At 31.5% G+C, this 21,305-nt stretch overlaps 1 protein-coding gene across 1 annotated transcript in view; it reads right to left on the bottom strand.

The window, feature by feature from the left end:
• Nucleotides 1-12,607: 12,607 nt before the first annotated feature.
• The window catches only part of LOC133325032 (CDK5 and ABL1 enzyme substrate 1), a 58,731-nt gene continuing 50,033 nt past the window's right edge, over nt 12,608-21,305 (bottom strand). The window contains exons 2-9 of the mRNA XM_061533858.1: nt 20,103-20,489; nt 19,906-20,029; nt 19,700-19,842; nt 15,323-15,355; nt 14,742-14,844; nt 13,139-13,332; nt 12,864-13,068; nt 12,608-12,798 (exon numbers count right to left, since the gene is read on the bottom strand). Coding sequence (XP_061389842.1) covers nt 12,658-12,798; nt 12,864-13,068; nt 13,139-13,332; nt 14,742-14,844; nt 15,323-15,355; nt 19,700-19,842; nt 19,906-20,029; nt 20,103-20,489 — 1,330 coding nt within the window. The 3' untranslated portion in view covers nt 12,608-12,657. The remainder of the gene's footprint in view (nt 12,799-12,863; nt 13,069-13,138; nt 13,333-14,741; nt 14,845-15,322; nt 15,356-19,699; nt 19,843-19,905; nt 20,030-20,102; nt 20,490-21,305) is intronic.

Genomic DNA, 21,305 nt, shown 5'->3' with positions numbered 1-21,305 from the left:
CTCTCTAATGTGTTCCCCACCCTATAAAAATCAAATCCAAATCCCAAAATATCCCAAATCAAATATTTGAAGTTATTTTTTTTATTCATTATTTATGACCTGACCCAACAAAATGCAACGTAATGATAAAAAGGTTGTTTGGACGTCCATAAAAATACTAAAACACACAAAGAAGAAATATAAGAGCAGGGAGGGGTGGGGGAGCGTGGTGTTAGAAAAGGGCTAATACCCTTCTATTATATTTCTGAATACCTGTTACAAAAAGCTAATAGAATTTGGTAACATGATCTAGGCCAAAAGATTTTCTTGGTCAAAAGCAAACAAAATGGCAATGTTTTGAGATCAAAATTGCTTTAAAGGGGCATTGAAGCCCTTTAAACATTAGAGAATTAAAATTTTGAACTTTGGGCTAATACTCCTGCATTTGTTTCTGTTTGCCTATTACAAAAAGCTAATAGAATTTGGTATCATGATCTTAGACAATATTTTTTCGTGGTCAAAATCAAGTGTGCTACTACATTTTTGGGAACTTTTAGTGCATTTTCTTAATTTGTCATCCAGTCCGAAGCTGGTGAGAAAATTGTTCGCATGGTTCTGCAAACCTGTTAAATTAGTAAACAATCCAATCAATCATAATTTTGGAAATTCAAAGTTATGACAGCCTTAATCCACTCTCATGTAATGAATTTACAATAATAGTATAACAAAGTTTTATTGGAATATAAGTGTATTTCCCAAGGGGCACATTTATTGGAATCCAATTAGATTAATCGGCAGCGCATAGGACATTCAATGGCGTACATTTTAGGGAACTTATCGAAAAATCGTTTATTCTTGAAGCCTGGTAAAGCAACATGGAAGTCAATCAATCATCAATAAGGTAATGAATTCATCAATAACATGAATAAAAAAATACAATGTGGCATTGGGCGCCATTTTATACATGTAAAAATTGACATTTAAGTGTGTCTCTATACTAAGGATTTTCATTGAAATGTTGTAATACAAATTTTCGTTACAATATTAAGATTCCTGTTTGACCATTGCGACCAAATTTCATACTATAAATACGCTGAAGCTCAAAAAAATTCTACAGATCAACAATAAAATAATTAATGAGGACTTTTTATAAAGCATCAGGTTGGGCGCCATTTGATCTATATAAATGCGATTTTATTTTTATACCCTCAGTCTTATGACTAATGAGGTTATTTACACTTTGATGCGGTGAAAATGTGCCTCATCGAAATATTGGTTTTAGACACCATTCCGGTACCTCTATTACAAATGGTCAATATTTTATAAACATATAAATTAAATTTAAAGCGAATTGAATAACCGATTTCAACAACATTAAATCCGAAACCTCTTTTATTAAAATATATATCTTATATAAAGCTAATAATAACAGCTGTGTGTAATTAAGAAGACCTACGCAAACCATACACTGGAGGTATATATCTGTCGGCAACACCCACTGACAATTTTTTTAACTACTTTTAATGTAGCTCGATAGTTTTTTGAAAATTATTATTGAAAATTAAATGCAATTCCTAATATTTTAGTATATTTTGGCTATGCCGTTGGGCGCCATTTTCAGCCGTAGCAAACATTGCGGTTGTCTTTCATTCTAGTAGCCTGGTAATGCAGCAGTAAAGTCAATTAATCAAAATGTGACAACTTAAGCCAATTATTTATTTATACAAACAACACTGGATGTATTCTAGCTGGGAGGGGGCATTAATTAAAAATACAGTGGGACAAATTAAGGTTTAAAATGATAGCAATATGAACATAATTTTGAAAAAGTAATTTGTTGTCTAATAAGAAAAATATGCTTACCATTTTGTAAAAATAAGATGTTGCCTAATAAGAAAAATGCGAAATAGTGCAGATAATATGTCAAAGGGAAGACTCAAAAAATTATACGAACCTCAAGTGGTATAGTTCACCTAAACCTCCAGGGCGTAAGCTGAAGGGACGAGAATATCAACACAGATTCACTTAGAAAAATTAAAAAAAAAAATCCACCCTATGGTGAAGAAGATGTTAACATCTTGAAATATTCCTGTTACAATAAAGTGCACATATGTAATGATTATCAGAATTGAATAACCACGTTGGGCGCCATTTCATCTATGTAAAATTTCCTTCCAATTGACAAGGGAGATTTATTGGAATATTTTAGAATTATTGATAACGCTTGGAATTCTAAATATTGTAATGGATTGTTTTGGTCCCACATTGGGCGCCAATTCCGCCGAAGGTAGCAATTGAACCCAGATAACGTTAGATATATATATTTTTTTTAATCCTTAATTATGCCCTACACAACGCCTATAATTTTCGGTGATGATCAGATAATAATTTGGGGATGGAATTGTTTTTGTGTTTTTTTTTTTTTTGATTCGATCCACAATAATAAGCCGAACAACACAAAACAACCTACAGTGAAGGGAATCTTGACAAGTAATTAGTAGGGCTGTACTCAATATTAGTAATATTCGGAAAATATGTCAGTGTAAAGACACAAGGGAGCAAAAATCACGAAACATTGCCCAGGCTCCTAATAAAACTACACAGAAATTTTTATTTCAGCTTCGCAAAATTCTTAGAAATATTTGCGAAGCATTCCAAAATAATAGATTAATGGCGTCCAACGTGACGATTTACCATACTGAATACTCAGCTCAGGAAATAACATTAGTTTGGTGGTTTTGTTTAAAAATGGCGCCCAACGTTAACGAAAATCTTCACTAATCTGAGTTTCACTTCTTTCGTGCTTTTTTTGCACAATCGAACGAATCGGAACTAAAATAAAGTGGATCAAATTTAATTGATATCAGTTCAGATTCAGATATAGATGCAATAGATTCCTAGGATATTTGACACTAAAAATTAGTTATATCGATCCACTTTTAGGGTAGAACCCATATAACGATACCTCTCAATTTTTGCTATTTTTGGAGGGTTTGGACAGATTTTTCAGGAAAATTGGCTGTAATTTTATATTTTTGATTCTCATTAGTTAGAAAATCACCCTAACCAAAAATTATATAATAGCCTGAGATTTCGGATAGACCTCGTATAATGGTACCTCACATTATTCGGTATTTTGGCGATTTTAGGAAACGTTTTTCGGATGAATTGGATCTTATCTGATATTTGGAGTTCCCATTGTGTAGAAAATCTTTGAACAGAAATTTATCCATATTGATATACTTTATAGGGTAGCCACCATATACCTGTACCTCCTAAATTTCGACATTTTGGGGATTATGGGCACTACTTTCAGCCGAATTGGGCCTAATTTGATATTTTCAGTTATAATTGCTTGGGAAATCTTCCTACCAAATATTATTAATATTGGTCCACTTTTTATGGTAGCCCTCATATAACGGAACCTCAAAAATTTCGATATTTTGGGGAGATTTGGCACGTTTTCAGGCAAAATGGCTTAATTTTGATTTTTTCGGTTCTCATTGGGTGCCCTACCCAAAATAATCAATTTTGTCCTATGTTGTAGGGTAGGTCCGCTATCTCCAATTATTTTGTATTTTCAAAATTTCAGACAATTTTTCAACTGGATTAGTTCTAGTTTGGTATTTTAAGTTCCCACCAAAAATTTTTAATATTGGTCCACTTTCTAGGGTAGCTCTCATATATCGGGGCCACCAAATGTTAAATGTACTTAAATTGGGTAGCAAATCTTCCTACCGAAAATTGTCAAAATTTGTCCACTATTTAGGATAGATCCCATATAACAGTGTCGCCCAAATTTGGGCATGTCTTTCAACCAAATTGGCCAAATTTTAAACTGGTTGTCAAATCTTCCTGCCACGGAATGTGAATAGCGGATCAGGTCTGGGGATAGCCCACATATAACAGTAACCCAATTTTTAAAATTTTCAGGACTTTAAAAATCAGCTTTGAAATCCGGAGGAGTATAGTGTTGGCCCACAGATGCTACTATGGTCTAAATAAGCAACTCAAAAGCAAGTCCACCTCCCGCCGGACCAAACTCACACTCTACAAGACGTTGTATCTGAGGCATGGGTACTTGCGCAAGCAGATAAGGCAGCTCTTGGAGTGTTTGAATAAATCCACGAATCCGATGGAAAGATCAAGTAGAAGACAACATCTCGGAACCTGGTATTTTAAATTTTATGAGATGCGCATAGGACCGACGCGCTTGGAAATCGTTTTTAATCTCGACTTTTGTCAGAAGCCAGCTATGTAAGTACGTAAGACATTTTTTCCATCATCACCCTTCATCTTCAGCATGCTGAAAGTTCCAGCCTTATTTCAACCTGAGAGTCTGTAGTTTAATATTTCGTTTTCTCCTGACAGCAGGCATACCTGGGCCCAAATCCCTCATATAAACGTATTTTAGGTATATGAATGTTCGCCTAATGGTAGTGAGACCGTTATCAAGTTCTACTAAACTGGATGGGGATTTAAAAATATTTTAAAGACTACATGGTGACTATTTGCTGATATTTTATTTATTTTCAATTCTGTGGATAAGGTGAATTTTATGGGCTTTGACTTTTGTGAAAATTACTATGGCGACTTAAATTCCCTATTATACTCTCCCGCATGAACTGAACTTCTCAAGAATATTCAGCAAATATCTGCAACTTTTTTTCTATATGGAACGTTTTTCTTCATATAATTTTTCACACCTCCATTCCGTATGAAATGAGTGAATTAGTACGAACTCATTGTCCTAACATTGCTGCCAGCCTGTTACAAAACCACATGAGAATCATTTTAAATTTTTAAAGTTTAAAAATCCCCCATCAAATAAACATAAAATAATTTTCAAAAGTTTACTCAACATTTTTCAATGCCTTCTTTCATATTCTATAACGATATGCCCTGCTATTCTTGCTGTTAGCCTGGTAAAATTGACAGCTTATAAACGCCATCGATCAACAAACAAAGTCACCAAAATTTATGACCGAACCATAAAAGATTGTGTGTCGTCGTGTCAATGACAAATGACTTTGGTGCCCGGAAAAATCATGAAGAAAAAAATCCCCCAAAAATCCCTGGCCTCATTTATTATTAACAGCGACGAGCAACTTAATCCCCCTCCATCCATTACAGAAGCAAAAGCAAAATGGGGTTAGTTGGCCAAACGAAAAAGTTTCGTTCGGGCACACAAACTTTGTGAAACAATGAAAACTTTCAGCGGGTTAATCTTCTCGTCTTCTTTTCAATTTTAGAAAAATAAAATTTCAACAATTTTTCCTTCCATACGATTTTAATTTTGTGGGTTAGAGACATTTTTTGTTTGGCTAGGATGACTTAGATTTCCTAACATATCTGTTTTTGATGTGTAGGGGCGGATTAGTTAGCTTTTATGCCCAGGCTCTCAGATTTTCTAGCAGTCATCCAGCTATGCTCTTTTAAACGCAACAACAAAAAAACAAGAAAAAATTCCAATAAAAATCTGAAATGCTTTTCTATTTTATGTGAGGGGAAGAAGGTGGGGTGGGGGTTGTCACTATTCTGCTCTTTTATGGAACAAAGAATATTAAATAATCAAAATGTCGGATGGGAGGCTGCCAATGAATAAACAAATGCTATGGAACGCATTCCGTCTGTATGTCTGTCCGTCCGCCTGTCTGTCCATCTCCATAGCCCGACCAGACCTGCTTCGCCTCTTTTGTTTGTTATTTAAATAGTCAAATGCATTTTTTAAAATTTTTTGAAATGTTAGAGAGACATTTCCTCCATACCTGGGCTAGCATGTCAGTCAGTCACTCTGCCAGCTCTTTGTTTTTATTGTTTTCACACGGCGGGAGACCTGTTGTTGTTATGCTAATGTGTCTAATATCGAATAATGTTGTTGGTGTTGCTTTGGTTCGCTGCTTCATTTTTGTATTATCAAACAATGAAGTTGCGTACGTGACCTGCGTGAGTTGCGTGTTAGATAAGGGGGAAGTGTAAAGGGGGAGATGGGAGAACAAATTTTTATTACTCCACCTGCCTTGCTACCCATGGTAGCATAGAAACGCATGTATTCCGCAAGAAGAAAATGAGCACCCTCAAGTGTTAGATGGGGGACCCAAATGTTAGAATGTTTTTGTTGTTGTAAAAGTGAACAAACATTTGTTATTGTTGTTGTATAAAGTTTGTTTGTTAGATGGGAGCACGGTAGCAAGTTGATATTTTGGAAAGTGGTTACCACATGGAGTTCAATTGAAATTCGAAGTAGACGAAGGTTAGGAGGAGGGTGACATTGAAAAAAAAATAATGAAAAAAATATGAAATTGTAACCCCTCAGGTCGTACAGAAATTTTTTTAAAGCTTTAATAAGCTGAAAGACCTAAATTTAAGCCTTAGTTAGCTTAGGCAAATATGACGGGTAAAATCGGAAAATAACCATTCATCTACGATGTTAAGTGACATCGGTCGGGACCTTTATATGGGATTTATGTAAAAATATGAAATTACATTGAAAATTGTTTGGATAAAAATAGGCCGAAAACCTACCAGAAAATGTGACGGATCCTTTATGTAGGGTCTATACTAATAAGTGGATCTGCATTGACAGGGGTGTGCGAGGTTTCCTTTTTTTTTTTTTTTTTCCTGTCAGAAACTTTAAATACCAATTTACAACCACTTCTGTGGAGAATTTCTAAATTGTTTAGGTAAAAATGCGGCCAAAACCTTTAAAATGCAGGGTCTATTCTAATAAGTCGATCTATATTGAAAGTTGTCTGCGAAGATGTTCTGTTTTATCTACCAGGAATTTCAAATGCCAATTTATAACCACTTGAGCGGGGAAATTCGGCCAAACCCCTTTAAAATGCAAAAATTGTATCGGGACATTTATAAGGAAGCTATGACAAAACATGGACTTACATGGAAATCGTTTTGTTACAAAAATATTGTTAGCCTCCAAGAGCCCGGAAAACAAAATTAAACCACTAAAGTTATGCGGTTATGTAAAAACATGGACCTATATCGAAGAAGTTTTTTACCTGGAAGAAACTTCGAAATCCAATTTGCAGCCACTTCGGTTGATAAATTGGATAAATTTAAAATATTTTACATTTACAGCGGAACCATGTCAAAATATGAACGTAGATGGAAAAATTTTCTACAAAAAAATTTCACCCTGCAAGAACCCCGAATACCAAATTACAGGCATTTCGTTTGGAATAATAGTTGAAGCTGTCAAAATACCAAAAATGGGTCGGGACATGTATATAAGGGCTCTGTCAAAACATTGGCCTACATCAAAATGTTTCTCCAAAAATCCAAAAGCCTATTTAAACTTACTTCGATTGGAAAATGCGACTAAATACCGAAAAAGAGGAGGTACTGTTATATGTGTGCTATATGGAAAATATGGCTCGATACTGATAATTTTTGGTAGGAAGATTTAATACCCAGTGAGAACTCAAACTATAAAATTACAGCTAATTCGGCCGACAAACGTACCTGAACTCCCCAAAATACTGAAATTTGGGAGGTACCGCTCTATGAGGACTATCCCGAAACTTGGGCCAATATTAATAAATTTTGGCAGGAAGATTTTCGACTCTATGAGGTACCGCTCTATGACGACTATCCCGAAACTTGGGCCAATATTAATAATTTTTGACCGGAAGATTTTCGACTCTATGAGAACTCAAAATAACAAATTACATACTAATTGATGGAAAATGATGCTCCCCAAAATACTGAGAAGTGGAAAGTACAATGATATGAGGGTTACCCCGAAACATGGGGTAAAATAGTTTTGGTAGAACATTTTTCTACTCTACCCAATGAAAGCCCAAAATACGAAATTACTGCCTAATCCGTTGAAAAACGTTTCGAAGCTCCCCAAAATACCAAAAATTAGAAGGTATCGTTATATGGGGGCCATCTTAAAAATTAGACCAATAACTGATATGTCGGCATCTTATAAGAAGCGACAGTAGTAGTAAGGAGGCTATTTTTCGGAAATTAGATGTTAAAGAAGTTAGAATGCAGATAGACTGTAGTGACATCCACCGAACGCTTATCTTATGGTGTTATACGCGATTTCGTCTGGTATATCGATTACCTGTTTACAATTCATTTCTCTTAACGCCATCTATGAATTGAATACAAAAGTATGTAACATGGGTGAGTCATATCTTCAATAAAGTTCTAGTAAAGACTCAAACCATATGATAATTGTTATACTACTTATAACACAAAGTTTATTAGGGGTATTCACTGGCAGAACCATAAACCGTACACCAACGGCCAAAAGGTGGACATATGTCTTATTTGATAAACCAATAAGAGGAGCAACATAGTCGAACAATATGATACCCTGCACAACTTCCAATGAACTTTCTGCGAAATTAAATCCCAAGCAAAATTTGCTGATATGGGGCTCATGGCTTTGGGGGTGGAAAAATCCTTATGGGTCCTTACAGTTCAAGAAAATAAGATAAAAAGACGGAAAAGGACTCAAAATAGAAGGGAAATCATCACGACATAAGTTAAAAATTTTACCAATGGCGAATTTGTGCTTATGGGTTCTAAATATAATCGCCAAGGTCTCACAAGGAATTTTCCACACTCCAAAATATGGCGGCACAGTTCTATGAATAGCGGTTGGAACAAATTGGATACCAGATATATTTAACACATTTTGGAGAAAAAATATTAACATTTTCGCGTTTTCGTTAAGAGAATGGATTGATTGTAGTGAGATACTTCACGGAGTGTGAATTATCGCATTACAAAATATTCAGGATATAAGAAGGCTATAGCAGGAAGGATATAGCAAAACATGAAAAAATTTTAGGGAGAGATATTTTTTTTTATCAAAACACGTTTTATCCGTTAAAAGGTGGTCTATAGTAGTATGGCGATTTTTATAGATAAGGGGAAAGAATTTTAAATACTAGACACACTGAATTCCTTCCCTGAAAGGTCAAGTAGAGCCAAACTGTTTTCTATGAATATAAAATCTTTGCATAATATTCAAAATCAAATATTAACAATTTCGGGTTTAACGATGAAAAATAAAATTCGAATTCGATTTTCTTTTTTAATATAATATTTATTTATATGTCTTAATATGCTGTTTATAATTATTAATATATATTGCATTATTAGTTATACTTAGTATTTAATTGTAATATTTATTTTTATTAACATATTTATTTTATTTTTTGTGGAATTAGAAATAGGTTGATTAAATTTATGCTTAGAAATCTAAACAAATTTTCCATTCTGTGTGTAGTTTTTTTGGGGTGGTCACAAGATTCTCAAGCCAGGAGAGAAAATGTGTGACCAAAATTTAAAATTAATTGCTTATATCTATTAAAGATAGTTGTGAATAATTACTTATTATTAAAAAACAAATATTAATTGTAAGAATTATTAAATTTATGAAAATAGTGTTTTAAAATTAATTATATTCAATATTTATTGCTATAAATGTTTAGATTTAATTATTTTATTTAATAAAAGTTAAAGAAAAATAGTTGTTTTATACTTTTTTTGTTTTTTATTGTGGGTAGCTTAATTTTATAAACACAAATGTCGTAAAAATATATATTTTTTTTATTTTATATTATTATTATATTTTATAAAAAAAACACATTTTGAAAAAATGTGGGTGGCCTAATATTTATAAAAATATTTTTTTTATTAGTAGAGTTTTTATTTTAAAATATTTTTTAAATTTTTATATATTTATTGTGTGTTATCGGTAACTTAATTAAAAAAAAAATATATAGTTGTATTAGTGGAGTTTTTATTAAGAATCTATAATCTTAAAAATATATATTATTTATAATTAAAAATCATATTTTTATATTTACTTTTTAATTATTATTTAATTTTATTTTTAAAGATAATATGTGCTTTGAATCGTTACCAATAGTAATTAATTTATTTTAATTTTAATTTCATTTTTTATTAATTTTCAATTTTTTATTAATTTTTTTAATTGTTATTTTTTTAACTTTTATTTGTTTTTTATTATTTTTAATTTTATCCGTATTTTTATTTTTTAAGATATACTTTTATTCAAAAAATTTCCGATGGTAATTTATATTTCATTTATTTATTTTTTAATTTTTTAAATCAATTTTTTATTTTTGAAAATATATTTTTTAATCTTTTTTTTTTAATTATCATAATTTTGTTTCTTTTTATTTTATTTTCAAGAACATATTTTTTTAATTTGTTTCCAATAATATTTTTTTTATAATTTTTATTAATTTAATTTTTTTTATTATTGTTTTTATTAAAATATATTAATATATTATTTTTAATATCAAATGCCCTTTTAGCCAACAGTACAGACACATTGAAACACATTCAATTTAGGATTCAACTCCAAAAGTCAAAAACAGGCAAAAACTTGAATGTTAGTTTTTTATAGAAAAAAAAGAACAAGGAACCATTATTATAAAAATTGTATACGCCATTTATTTATTGTCATTAATGCCAAAAATATTATAGCATACAATGAGTGATATATAAAAAGTGTATAGAATAATAAAAAATAGCTATACAACTAGAATAGAATACTTTATTTAATACTGTATAGGGTTTTGATAGAACACTAACGGTTTTTTTTAATTTGAAACAAAGGAATTTGATTTAATTACAAAAATTTTCTAATGTTCTATTAAATAAACAAAATTTATTTTTTTTTTCTTTTTCATTCGGCCTGAAATATATTTTTTCCATCATGTTGATAAGTTGAAATGTTATTACCACTTGGAGGTCAATAGAAATTCAAAGTAGACTAAAGTGGGGGGAGGTGGTTGTGAAATTTCAAAAAAATAAATAAAATAGATTCACAACCTCTCAGATCTTAATAAAAGTTGACAAAGCTTTAATAAGCTGAAAGGACAATGTTTAAGCCTTTATTAACTTAAGCAAATTGACCTGAAATTATTTAAATAATATTAACAGTGATATTATATCCTCCACCACAGGATTGTTATTGAATCTCCATGTAATTCCTTTCTTTCCAATTAAAAAAAACAAGCCGTTTTAACACATACAAAATAAAAATCTTCTATTCACTTTTTGTGCTATTTAAAAAAATAAAATTAAAATAATGGCTCTTGAAGAGGAGATTTTTCATTAGGAGTATTTTCTGTGCCATACATATGACTTCATCTAATTCCTTTGTCCTTTCCAAACTTTTCCTTCCTTAAAAATCCTTAAAAAAATTATTTTTTTGCTTTCAAAGTAGTTTCGCTCAAAATTGCCTGGCTCTTATTAAAATTAAATATTTGATAGTTTGAATGCAATGCTTGGTATTTAAACATAGCTATATACATAAAATTACATTACTAATTGTTGTTATAATAAAAAAGGCTGGGTCTTTTTGATGTGAACTATTAAAATGGAGCCAAATCGCGTTTTTGGGATTTTATTTAATGTCCATAGAAGTGGTTTATCCTAAACTCGTAGTAATGAATAGTTATTATTTATAGCTTTTCTATAAGCCAATAATGTACACTTCCGATCTACAGTACAGTGCCTTATAGTAGAAAATATTTAATATTTTTTTTAGTTTTTTATATATGAGTTAATATTTTTTATGTGTGACATATTTTTGAATTTGTTTTTTTTTTAGTTTTTTATATATTTTTATTTCCAGTTTATTTATTTATTTTTGTTATTCGTCGAAAATGTATTTTATTTATTTTATCAATTTTTTTTCATTTATATTTTATATTTTTTTTAATTTAATTTTTGTGCTTTAGTTCTTTATATCAAATTAGGTTTTGCTTATCTGAATAGTTTTCGTGCTTAAATATAAATTTTATATTATGAATATTTTTAATCGTTTTACGAAGAAATTTGAATGAATATTTGCATATATTTTATTATTATATTATTAAAAAATATTATTAATTTGTTATTAAAAAAATTAAGAAGACCTACAGCAGCTCTTCTATGAAGAAGACCTACAGCGGCTCTTCTATGAAGAAGACCTACAGCAGCTCTTCTATGAAGAAGACCTACAGCAGCTCTTCTATGAAGAAGACCTACAGCAGCTCTTCTATGAAGAAGACCTACAACAGCTCTTCTATAAAAAATTGATAATATTTTGTTTGCTCTTTTTATAAAATAAGTATTATTTTCTTTTAAACTTTTTTATATACTAAGTTTTTTATAGTTTTTATTTTTTTGAGTAATTTTCTTTTTTTATATTTGTTTTTTTTTTTCAATAACCCGTTATACCTCATTATCTAAATTGGTTTGTCTTTCATCATATATGTATTTATAAAAAATCGTTAGAAAATTTATTTTCATTTCATATTATTTCTTGTTTGTTATATCAAAAAAATACCCATACGAAAGCGTTAACTTCTTGTTCAGAATTTTTCCATTTTGTGTGTATAAATTTAATGGTTGTTCTTCTTATAAAAAATAAATAACACATCGCATCGCTTAAGAATCGTAGGTTATATAAATATTTATAAAAATCTCGATGGTCTTAGAAAATAAAAACAAAATTGTTGACTCGTACAAAAAAACAAATAATACACAACACTACAAATTACCTTACATCCTTCATTCCTTTACTTATTTCTTGCTACTGGCACAACGACGAAAATAATGACGCGATGTATTTGCGGCGGCCGTTAGAAAACGCTTATCGGCAAAGCGTTTTGGCCAATTCTAGGATTCGTAGAGTAAACGCTGATAATGAGGTAAGATCTCATGCATGGGTACATGGAGGCTAAATTCCAATGCAACTAGGACGGCAAATTCGGAAGAAATTAATTCTTTGCGATTTAAACGGAAAACGTTTTCGGTTTTCTGTAAACAATATGAAAATACAAATTAATATAAAAATACATTAATTTAAAAAGGTGAGTACTTACCTCAATCAAACTTTTCAATAAATCCCCCTTGACATCATTCATTTTGGCACTCAGCAAAAGGCAAGCGCCAGCACATAGCTTACGATTGGATTTATTAATCAAATTAGCCAAAATCAATTTTTCAAAATATACATAGGCCTGCGATATGGTTACCAGGTCAATGCGACTATCCAATTTATTGATGCGACGCATTTCACGTTTAATGCTGCAAAGAGAAAAACAAAGAAATTATTTTATTGGTCATAAAAAATAGGGTATGTTGTGATGGACCTTACCTCCTCAATTTGCTTAGGGTCAGTTGTATATGCGGAAATTTCTCACGGAATTTATCGTTGAGCTCCTTTTTCAAATCCGATGGTCGTACATAATCAATAACGGATGTCATGTACGATGTAAAGGTTAATAGGGTACGATGCTTGCCGGCAATTAATTCGGGATCATCTAAAATATTTGCCGAATATTGTTGGAGCTGGAAAGAGAAGAAGAAACATTAGAAATGTTCAGAAATTGTAATTGAAGTGGTAAAAAGAGTATCACAGGAATAAAAGGACTTTCGGAGATCTTCTGATGGAGTTAGGAGACTTTTTGTAGATCGTCAATTTGCCTAGAAAAATTTGTCTTAAAATTGGAAATATTGAGGGTATTCTATAAGAACACCATTTAATCTGACTTTATAGAAGTCGATCTGGTTCCACTGACAGAACTTCTTTGGGAACAACTAGTCTTCTAGGGGGAAAATTTTTCATTTTCTTTAAGAAGGGCTTTAGAAGACCTTTTCGAACCAGTTTTTCTCCCTGTACGCCTCCGTGTATTCTAAAAGAAGGGCTGAATTGAAAGTCTTCTATAAGAATACATTTAGATCCTATATGAGGAGAACTTCTGGTCTCAGAATGACTTCTGATAAGAAAAGACCTCATTTCCTAGAAGAAGGTTTTCTGATGTTTTATAGAAGACACTTAGGCCTCATCTGAGAAGAATATCTGGTGTTCTATGACAAAACCTTCTTGTCTTCTATGAAGAAGACCTTCCGCTCTCAGATGAAGAAGACCATCAGCTCTTTGATGAAGAAGATCTTCAGCTCTTTGATGAAAAAGACCTTCAGCTCTTTGATGAAGAAGACCTTCAGCTCTCAGATGAAGAAGACCTTCAGCTCTTTGATGAGGAATACCTTCAACTCTTTGATGAAGAAGATCTTAGGTCTCATCCGAGAAGAATATCTGGTGTTCTATGACAAAACCTTCTTGTCTTCTATGAAGAAGACCTTCCGCTCTTAGATGAAGAAGACCATCAGCTCTTTGATGAAGAAGATCTTCAGCTCTTTGATGAAGAAGACCTTCAGCTCTTTGATGAAGAAGACCTTCCGCTCTCAGACGAAGAAGACCTTCAGCTCTTTGATGAGGAATACCTTCAGCTCTTTGATGAAGAAGATCTTCAGCTCTTTGATGAAGAAGACCTTCAGCTCTTTGATGAGGAATACCTTCAGCTCTTCGATGAAGAAGACCTTCAGTTCTTCTATGAAGAAGACCTTCAGTTCTATGAAGAAGACCTTCTGGCCTTCTATGGGGAAGATTTATATAGTCATGGAGATAATCATTTGGTCTTCTGTGGATAAGGTAATCTGCCCGTCTATGAAGAAGGTTTTCTGGCCTTCTATAAGGGATACCATATGAAGAAAAAACTATATTTTCTAAGAAGAAAACCTTCTGGGTTTCTATGAAGAAGACCTTTTGGTCTTCTATGTAGCAGACCTTCTGGCCTTCTATGATAGGCCTTGAAAAAAATATACTTTAACAAATCCACGACTAGGATAGACCTTGAAAAAATATTCTTTTAAAATCCACGCTTCTGATAGACCGTGAAAAAAATCATTTTACTTACTTGTGAACAACGGCTACCATCCAATGATTCATCAAAATCGATTTTTACATCTGGCGATGGGCTGGCGGTATTATTGCGATTATTGTTGTCATATGTGAAACACCTAGAAGAAGAGCAAGAAACATTGAATTAAATCGGGATACTAATAAAATTTAATATCAGGTTAAAGAAGCTGCTCTAAAGTAAACAGAACATAATAACTACGCCAAATTTTGTTCTTTTTGGTTTTGTTGTTGTTGTTGTGGTATTAAATGAAGTGTTAAGGGGTATATTTGGGAACTATATACTAACTACGGAATACACACACACAAAACAAACGCACACAATTTGTTTCAAAATGGCAAAAAGTTCTTGTCCACATTGTCGTACGGAAGGGTTCGACAGTGTAAACTTTGACTTTAAATATTTTTTTCAAAGCTTTTTCCAATATTTATTTTTTCTCAACGAATCAAATTACTACACACACGTATTAACAACGCACAGACACATTGACAATATAGATTTTTTAATATATAAATAAACGCAATAATAATAAAAACAATAACAATGAAAAATGATAGAGAGAAATGGATTTCGATTACCATTTTCCTTCATGTCGTGTCATTAATTTAGTCCTGGAAAAAGATAAATGTTGGGAAAAGGATAGATGAAAACATTTGTTTTTTTCGAGCAATGATGTTGTGAGGCAATGATAGATCTTTTAAAAAAGATAAAACTTTTTTATAAGAAAAATTTAAAAAAAAATCGTTGAGAACTACAGACACCAGGGGGTTCTTAAAATGCTACTGGGCTAAGGAACTTTAAATCCTTTCTATATTTTAAATTAAATTTAATATTCTCCTTTATAATCTATATTGCAAATATTCGGAATATTACATCAGATTTTAAAAAATCCACGCCTATGACAGGCCTTGAAAAATATTCTTCAAAAAATCCACCCTATGACTACAAAAATATATTCGTCACCAGAGAGGATATAAAAATCCTACCGTGTTATATATTTTTTATTTATTTAATTTTCGATCTCCTTTATAATCTATATTGCAAATATTCTTAATATTACATCAGAATTATGGAATTTTTTAAAATTGTTCCTGCATTTGCAAATTATGCAAAAAATCAAAAAACAACAGAAAATTGCAACCACTTATTTTGAATGACTGCCAAGAAATATATTTGTACTCCTCCCCCCTCTCCCATCGTCCACTTCCTTTTGAATTCTACTCGTTATAATTTGTTTATGTAAAAATACAAGAAAAAATAATAAACCGAAGGAATTCAAAAAACACAATGAAATTGAAGAAGGCAAAATAATATTTTTTTGTTAATTGAGCGGAATTTGAACAAAACAAAAAAATATAATAATAATAAATAATCTTCTTTAGTTTATTACTTTTGTTCAAAATTCCAATACAAACAACAATGCATTTTTTGTGTAGTTAAAGGGAAAACAACAACAATTATTATAAAAATTAATTTATAAATAAACAATAAAAAAAATTGCTGAAGTTTTGACAAAAAATGCAATAGGTTCCGACGACAACAAAGAATTTGATATCCCCATCAGATCGTAAAGAAATAAAAACAGAGGGCTTGTCGATTGCTATAAAAATAATAACAACAAATAATTTATTGTTTTTGTATTGATTTTAATTGTTGTTGTTATTATTATTGTAGATACGATATCTGATATCTCTTGGCTCGAAGAGGTTGACACAAAATTTATAGAGATGGGTGTGTCAGGTTATATATACATATAGAAATGTTTATCATTAATTGAAGTAACAAATACAAGACTGACAAATAGGTTTTAATTAAGATGTACTCTTAAAGGGTCGCTGGACCACCTTGAAAAGTGACGTTTCTTTGGAAATATTATTTTTATTTTCATTCTCTCTTATGCAACTAAAACTCATATACAAATAAGTTTTCAAAATACGGCCAAGGGTTGTTCTGTGAGATTTACAAGACAGACAATGGATTCTATTATCCAAGAAAAAATACTCTATTATTAGAAGGTCAATGAATCTATTAACTAATTACAGTCATTTTGAACTAACATATCGTATTTTTAGAACTCTAATTGGAAGGTATAACAATTGTATGTTTTATTTTTATAAAGACACAGATAGAACCATTTTACGGATGGGAAGGAATGAAAAAAAATATTTTTTTATTTTTATAAAGACAAAAGATTTGTATAAAAATAGGACCATTTTACGGATGGTTTTGAATCAAATAAAAACAATATTTCATAAATAAAATTATCCTGACTTCTTAAGACATGTCAAAGAAAATTATATTCTACACGGCGTCTTCAATAAACAGGAATTTGAACATATAATTCAAAAATATTAAGCAAGATTGAAGTGTTTATAGAACTCATAATAACCTCTATTAGTATGTTAAATATCGATTAAAAACCATCCATACTGAGAAAGCCTTATATAATGAACCCATTTCCAAGAGGAAATGGAGTGTATATTAAATTTTCTCTGCATATAATTCTCTATATAGAACACATTTCCAAGAAGAAATTACGTTTTTTTATAAGAAAAAGAAGAAGACATATTGAAATTAAGTCAAAATTTTATGCAGAAGGCATTTAGGGGGAATAGTTAGAAGTAGGTCTTTCCAAGAGGAGTCTAATGAATTTATAATGCGCATTACAGGATGCAGTGTATATAATATTTGTCACTCCGTTGTAAGGCCTTATAAAACAGGGCCTTACAAATTTCGAAATATTGAGTTGAGTTTGTTTGGATTTGGTTTTCAACCAAATTGATTGCAATAATTTGGTATTTGGGATTCGCATTGGGTAGCAAATCTTAGACACATTTTTTCAAATAAAGTGGCTTTACTTTAGCATTTAGGATTCTCATTCAGGCTCTTATTCTCAAAAATGATCAAGTTTCAGGGTAGGCCTGATACCTCCACTAGGGATATTGGGTAACAAATCCTCCAACCAAAACATGATCAACATTGGTCAACTTCGCCATATTATACCTCCTAACTTTCGGAATTTTGAGAATTTCAGGAAGTGATTTTAATCGAATTGACTCTAATTTAATATTTAAAATCCTGCATGGTTGTGGATTTGTCCATTACAAAGATCCCACATAAAAGTCTAGAACGAGTTCAGATATTTTATTTAGCCACCTCATGGAGTAGGATATAAAAAAGTTCATCCTGGCTGAACTTAACGACGATTTTGTTTGTTGAGATCTATTCATAAAGAGAAGATATTTCAAGAGAATCTGAAATACATGTTTCAAGAGATTGCAATTGACTTGCTATTGGCTTTCATTATACAAAAGTAATATGAAATCAAAACGAATTTAATTCGAATTTAATTATAAATTAATTATAAAACCCACATTATCAGGGACTAGTGGCATTTTTTTCTATAGAAAAAAATCGTCAGGCCACAGGACCATTTTTTCAATAGGAAACAATCCATTAAACCCCCATGGCCATTTTTTCTATAGAAAAAAAATAATCAGGTCCCATGAGCCTAATTTTTCCATAGAAACAAATTTATCAGCCCCGGTACATTTTTTCTATAGAAAAAAACTCATCAAGAAAACAAATTTTCAGGACATTTGGGTCATTTTTTCTATAGAAAAAAATTCTTCAGGACCTTTGGGCCAGTCTTTTCTATAAAAAAATGTTCAATCTCCTGTGACAATTTTTTCTATATAAAAAAATTCGTCAGTCCCTTAGCAGCACTTTTTTATAGAAAAAAAAGCATGCTCGGACGGGCATCCTTTAGTCCAATTTTTTCTAATCTATGAATGTTGATATGACTTGAAAAAATATTTTTAAAAAATCCATGCCTATGGCTATGCCTTTATCAGGAACTTAGTTTGCTAATATATAACAAACTACTGTCTAAACCTTCTATAAAACTAATTCTTAGTTCGACAGAAAAACAGTTTCTAATATCTAAGAATAAAGCTGCAAAAAAAATAGAAACAAGAACTCTGAAAAGATCACTCTTCTTTAATTATCATTTCCACGAGAGAAATGTTACCAACTGCATTTTTAACGGAGTATTTTCATCTATTTGCCTTCCTCTAAATTCAAATGTAAAAGGTCGCCGTAGACAGTAGGAATTATTGCTGAACATTCGTACCTTGAATATTGAATATTCGTTAGTTCGTTAGAAAAACACATGAAAAAAAAACACATTCAAACATCAATCCATCAAGAGTATTCAGTATATATATATATATATATATTAAATAGGAATGTATGGTTCATTCCTTCGTGAAGGCTTTCAGGAGTTTATACCTTGGTGTTGTTTTACTAAGGCCTTATATGGGATATGAAGCTGAGAAGGTCTTTGAAAGTTACCACTTTTCTATTGGAAATTTGTAATAAGGAGAGGACAACAAAAGGTTGTAACAATTGTTCTGTCATCCCTTACAACTTTGGGAAAGATAGGTCTTGAGGAACGACAACTACCAAGATCAAAATAATGATTAGTAAATAGAATCTTATAATATAATAATATTTGGAAGCACTAAATTCTGAGACTTAGTTCAATATCAGTTTTTCTCTTCAAGAAATCGTTAGTCTAGAGGCCCCCAAAGGACCTTATTTAAGTATATATCCTCTGGGATATATTTAAATTTATGTTAAATCTGTTTTATCGGGATGAAACGTAACTAAAACGATTCTTTTTTACAAAATGAGAATAATGATTCCTAGGTTGAGTTGAATGATACAATTGACATTTTACAGGGAAATTGTGAATACTTTCTATAAATAATGGGGGATCCATTAACAATTAATTACTTTTTTATAAAATACTTCATTAAAATGTTCCCCACGAAAAATACTAAATGATATCTTTATGATTGGACTTTTTTACAAAATATTCACAACGAAATTCTCCCCCTCTCAAAAAGTAAAGTTGTAGGGCTCCCTCAAGCAAAAGAACCAGCAATATTTACCTAGCAATGCCGTGATTTTTCAATGCTGCAGTGCCGGTAATTTCCATTTGACTTTCCAGCAATGAGGTGTTGCCGGCACCGTGTTTTTTGCCCTCCTTGGAGAATTGACGGGAGGGTATCAAGAGATGGCCATAGGAAATGTCCTGCAAAGAAAACAAAATGCAATTAATAAAGACATTGAAATATATATATATTTTTCCACATACCTGACCACTTTCACCTCTTTCAATGCCCAGCAAATCGAATGGATCAAATGGGGCATCATTGATGGCCGACAATGGCCGGGAGGCCGAGGTGTTGCGGCGTCTGCCCTCCTTGCGTAATTCAGCTCTGTGAAAAATGAAGAAATATAAATTAATTGCTTAACTTTGGTTAATGTGGATTTTCTTTTCATGGAACCTACCTTCCATTTTTCCCCTTGTAATATGGCAATGCCGAAAATATGAAAAATGGTACCTTACGCGATACTAAAACTACTCTCTCATCTTTGTACTGATGCTGTTTGTGGGCCTGCGAACCCATTAAACGCAAATCTTTAGCATCATTGATTTGCACCGATTTGGTTATACTGCCGCGATTACTAAATGAGCCGGGTGTTAAACTTTCCGTGCTGCTATCATCGGTAATGTGCGATATTGTAGAACCCAAAATATTATTATATGGTCTCTTGTTGCCGCCAAAGGTCATGGATGCTGTTGAATTGCCAGAATTGCTAGCACGCATACCGGGCGCCGTATTGAGACGTTGACGACGTTCAGGCTGTAAATCTGCAGCGCCATTGCTAAAGGTTCTGTAAAGAGAAGATAAGAAAATTTTGAAATTAGTATTTTAATTTTTGAAATTCTGAAATAGAAAAGAAATAATAATTTTCATTTTTATTTTATTTTAACAAATAAAAATTCTCTTCGAAATTCTGAAAAAGACAAAATATCAAAATTTTTATTTAAACAAAATATTCTTTCAAAATTCTAAGAATTTTAGCTTCAACCATGCAAAATGATCTATTCATTACCAGGCCAACATAATATAGTTAGCTTGTTGATAGTTTCCAAAAATAAGTGCTGATATTTAAAATTTGTTTAAAAACCGCATTATGGTTGAAAGTATTGGTAGTTATACGAAAAAACCAACAACAATTGAAACTGAAATAATTTAAACACCCAACAAAAAGGGCCTTGAAAAATTATTGCTGCGTTTTGGTTTTGCCTCTACGCAGAGAGTGGGTTAGTCAAACTTCGAATATTGAAGGGTAGTGGAAATAAATGCACACACAACGAAGCTAACAACAAAAAGAAATACATACAGACAAACTGTGTTACAACGAACTTGTTCGGAACGGTTCGTTCAAAAGATATTTTACTGTATAAACATATGAGCGAGATCAGAGTAGATCTTCCGACAAAATGTTGAAAATTTTCATGTCACCAAAAATTAGAGGTCGTCATCGTCGTTTCGTTTTTCATGCTCTTGTGACCCAGAAACATATTTTAAAAAAAATTGTTTGTGTGTGTGTTTGTAACCATGTTAGCGTTCCGTGTAAATGTTATCATTAAAATGTGTGTTTTTGTTGGTGTTGTTGTACCCCATTTATCAAAAATTAACATGT

Source organism: Musca vetustissima, unplaced genomic scaffold (genome assembly GCF_032173495.1).
Source record: "Musca vetustissima isolate MV318-11 ecotype Yass unplaced genomic scaffold, APGP_CSIRO_Mvet_v1 utg23952, whole genome shotgun sequence".
NCBI classification, from domain to species: domain Eukaryota; kingdom Metazoa; phylum Arthropoda; class Insecta; order Diptera; family Muscidae; genus Musca; species Musca vetustissima.
Note: the sequence above shows the minus strand (reverse complement) of the source record. Positions and strands in the feature narration are given on the sequence as shown.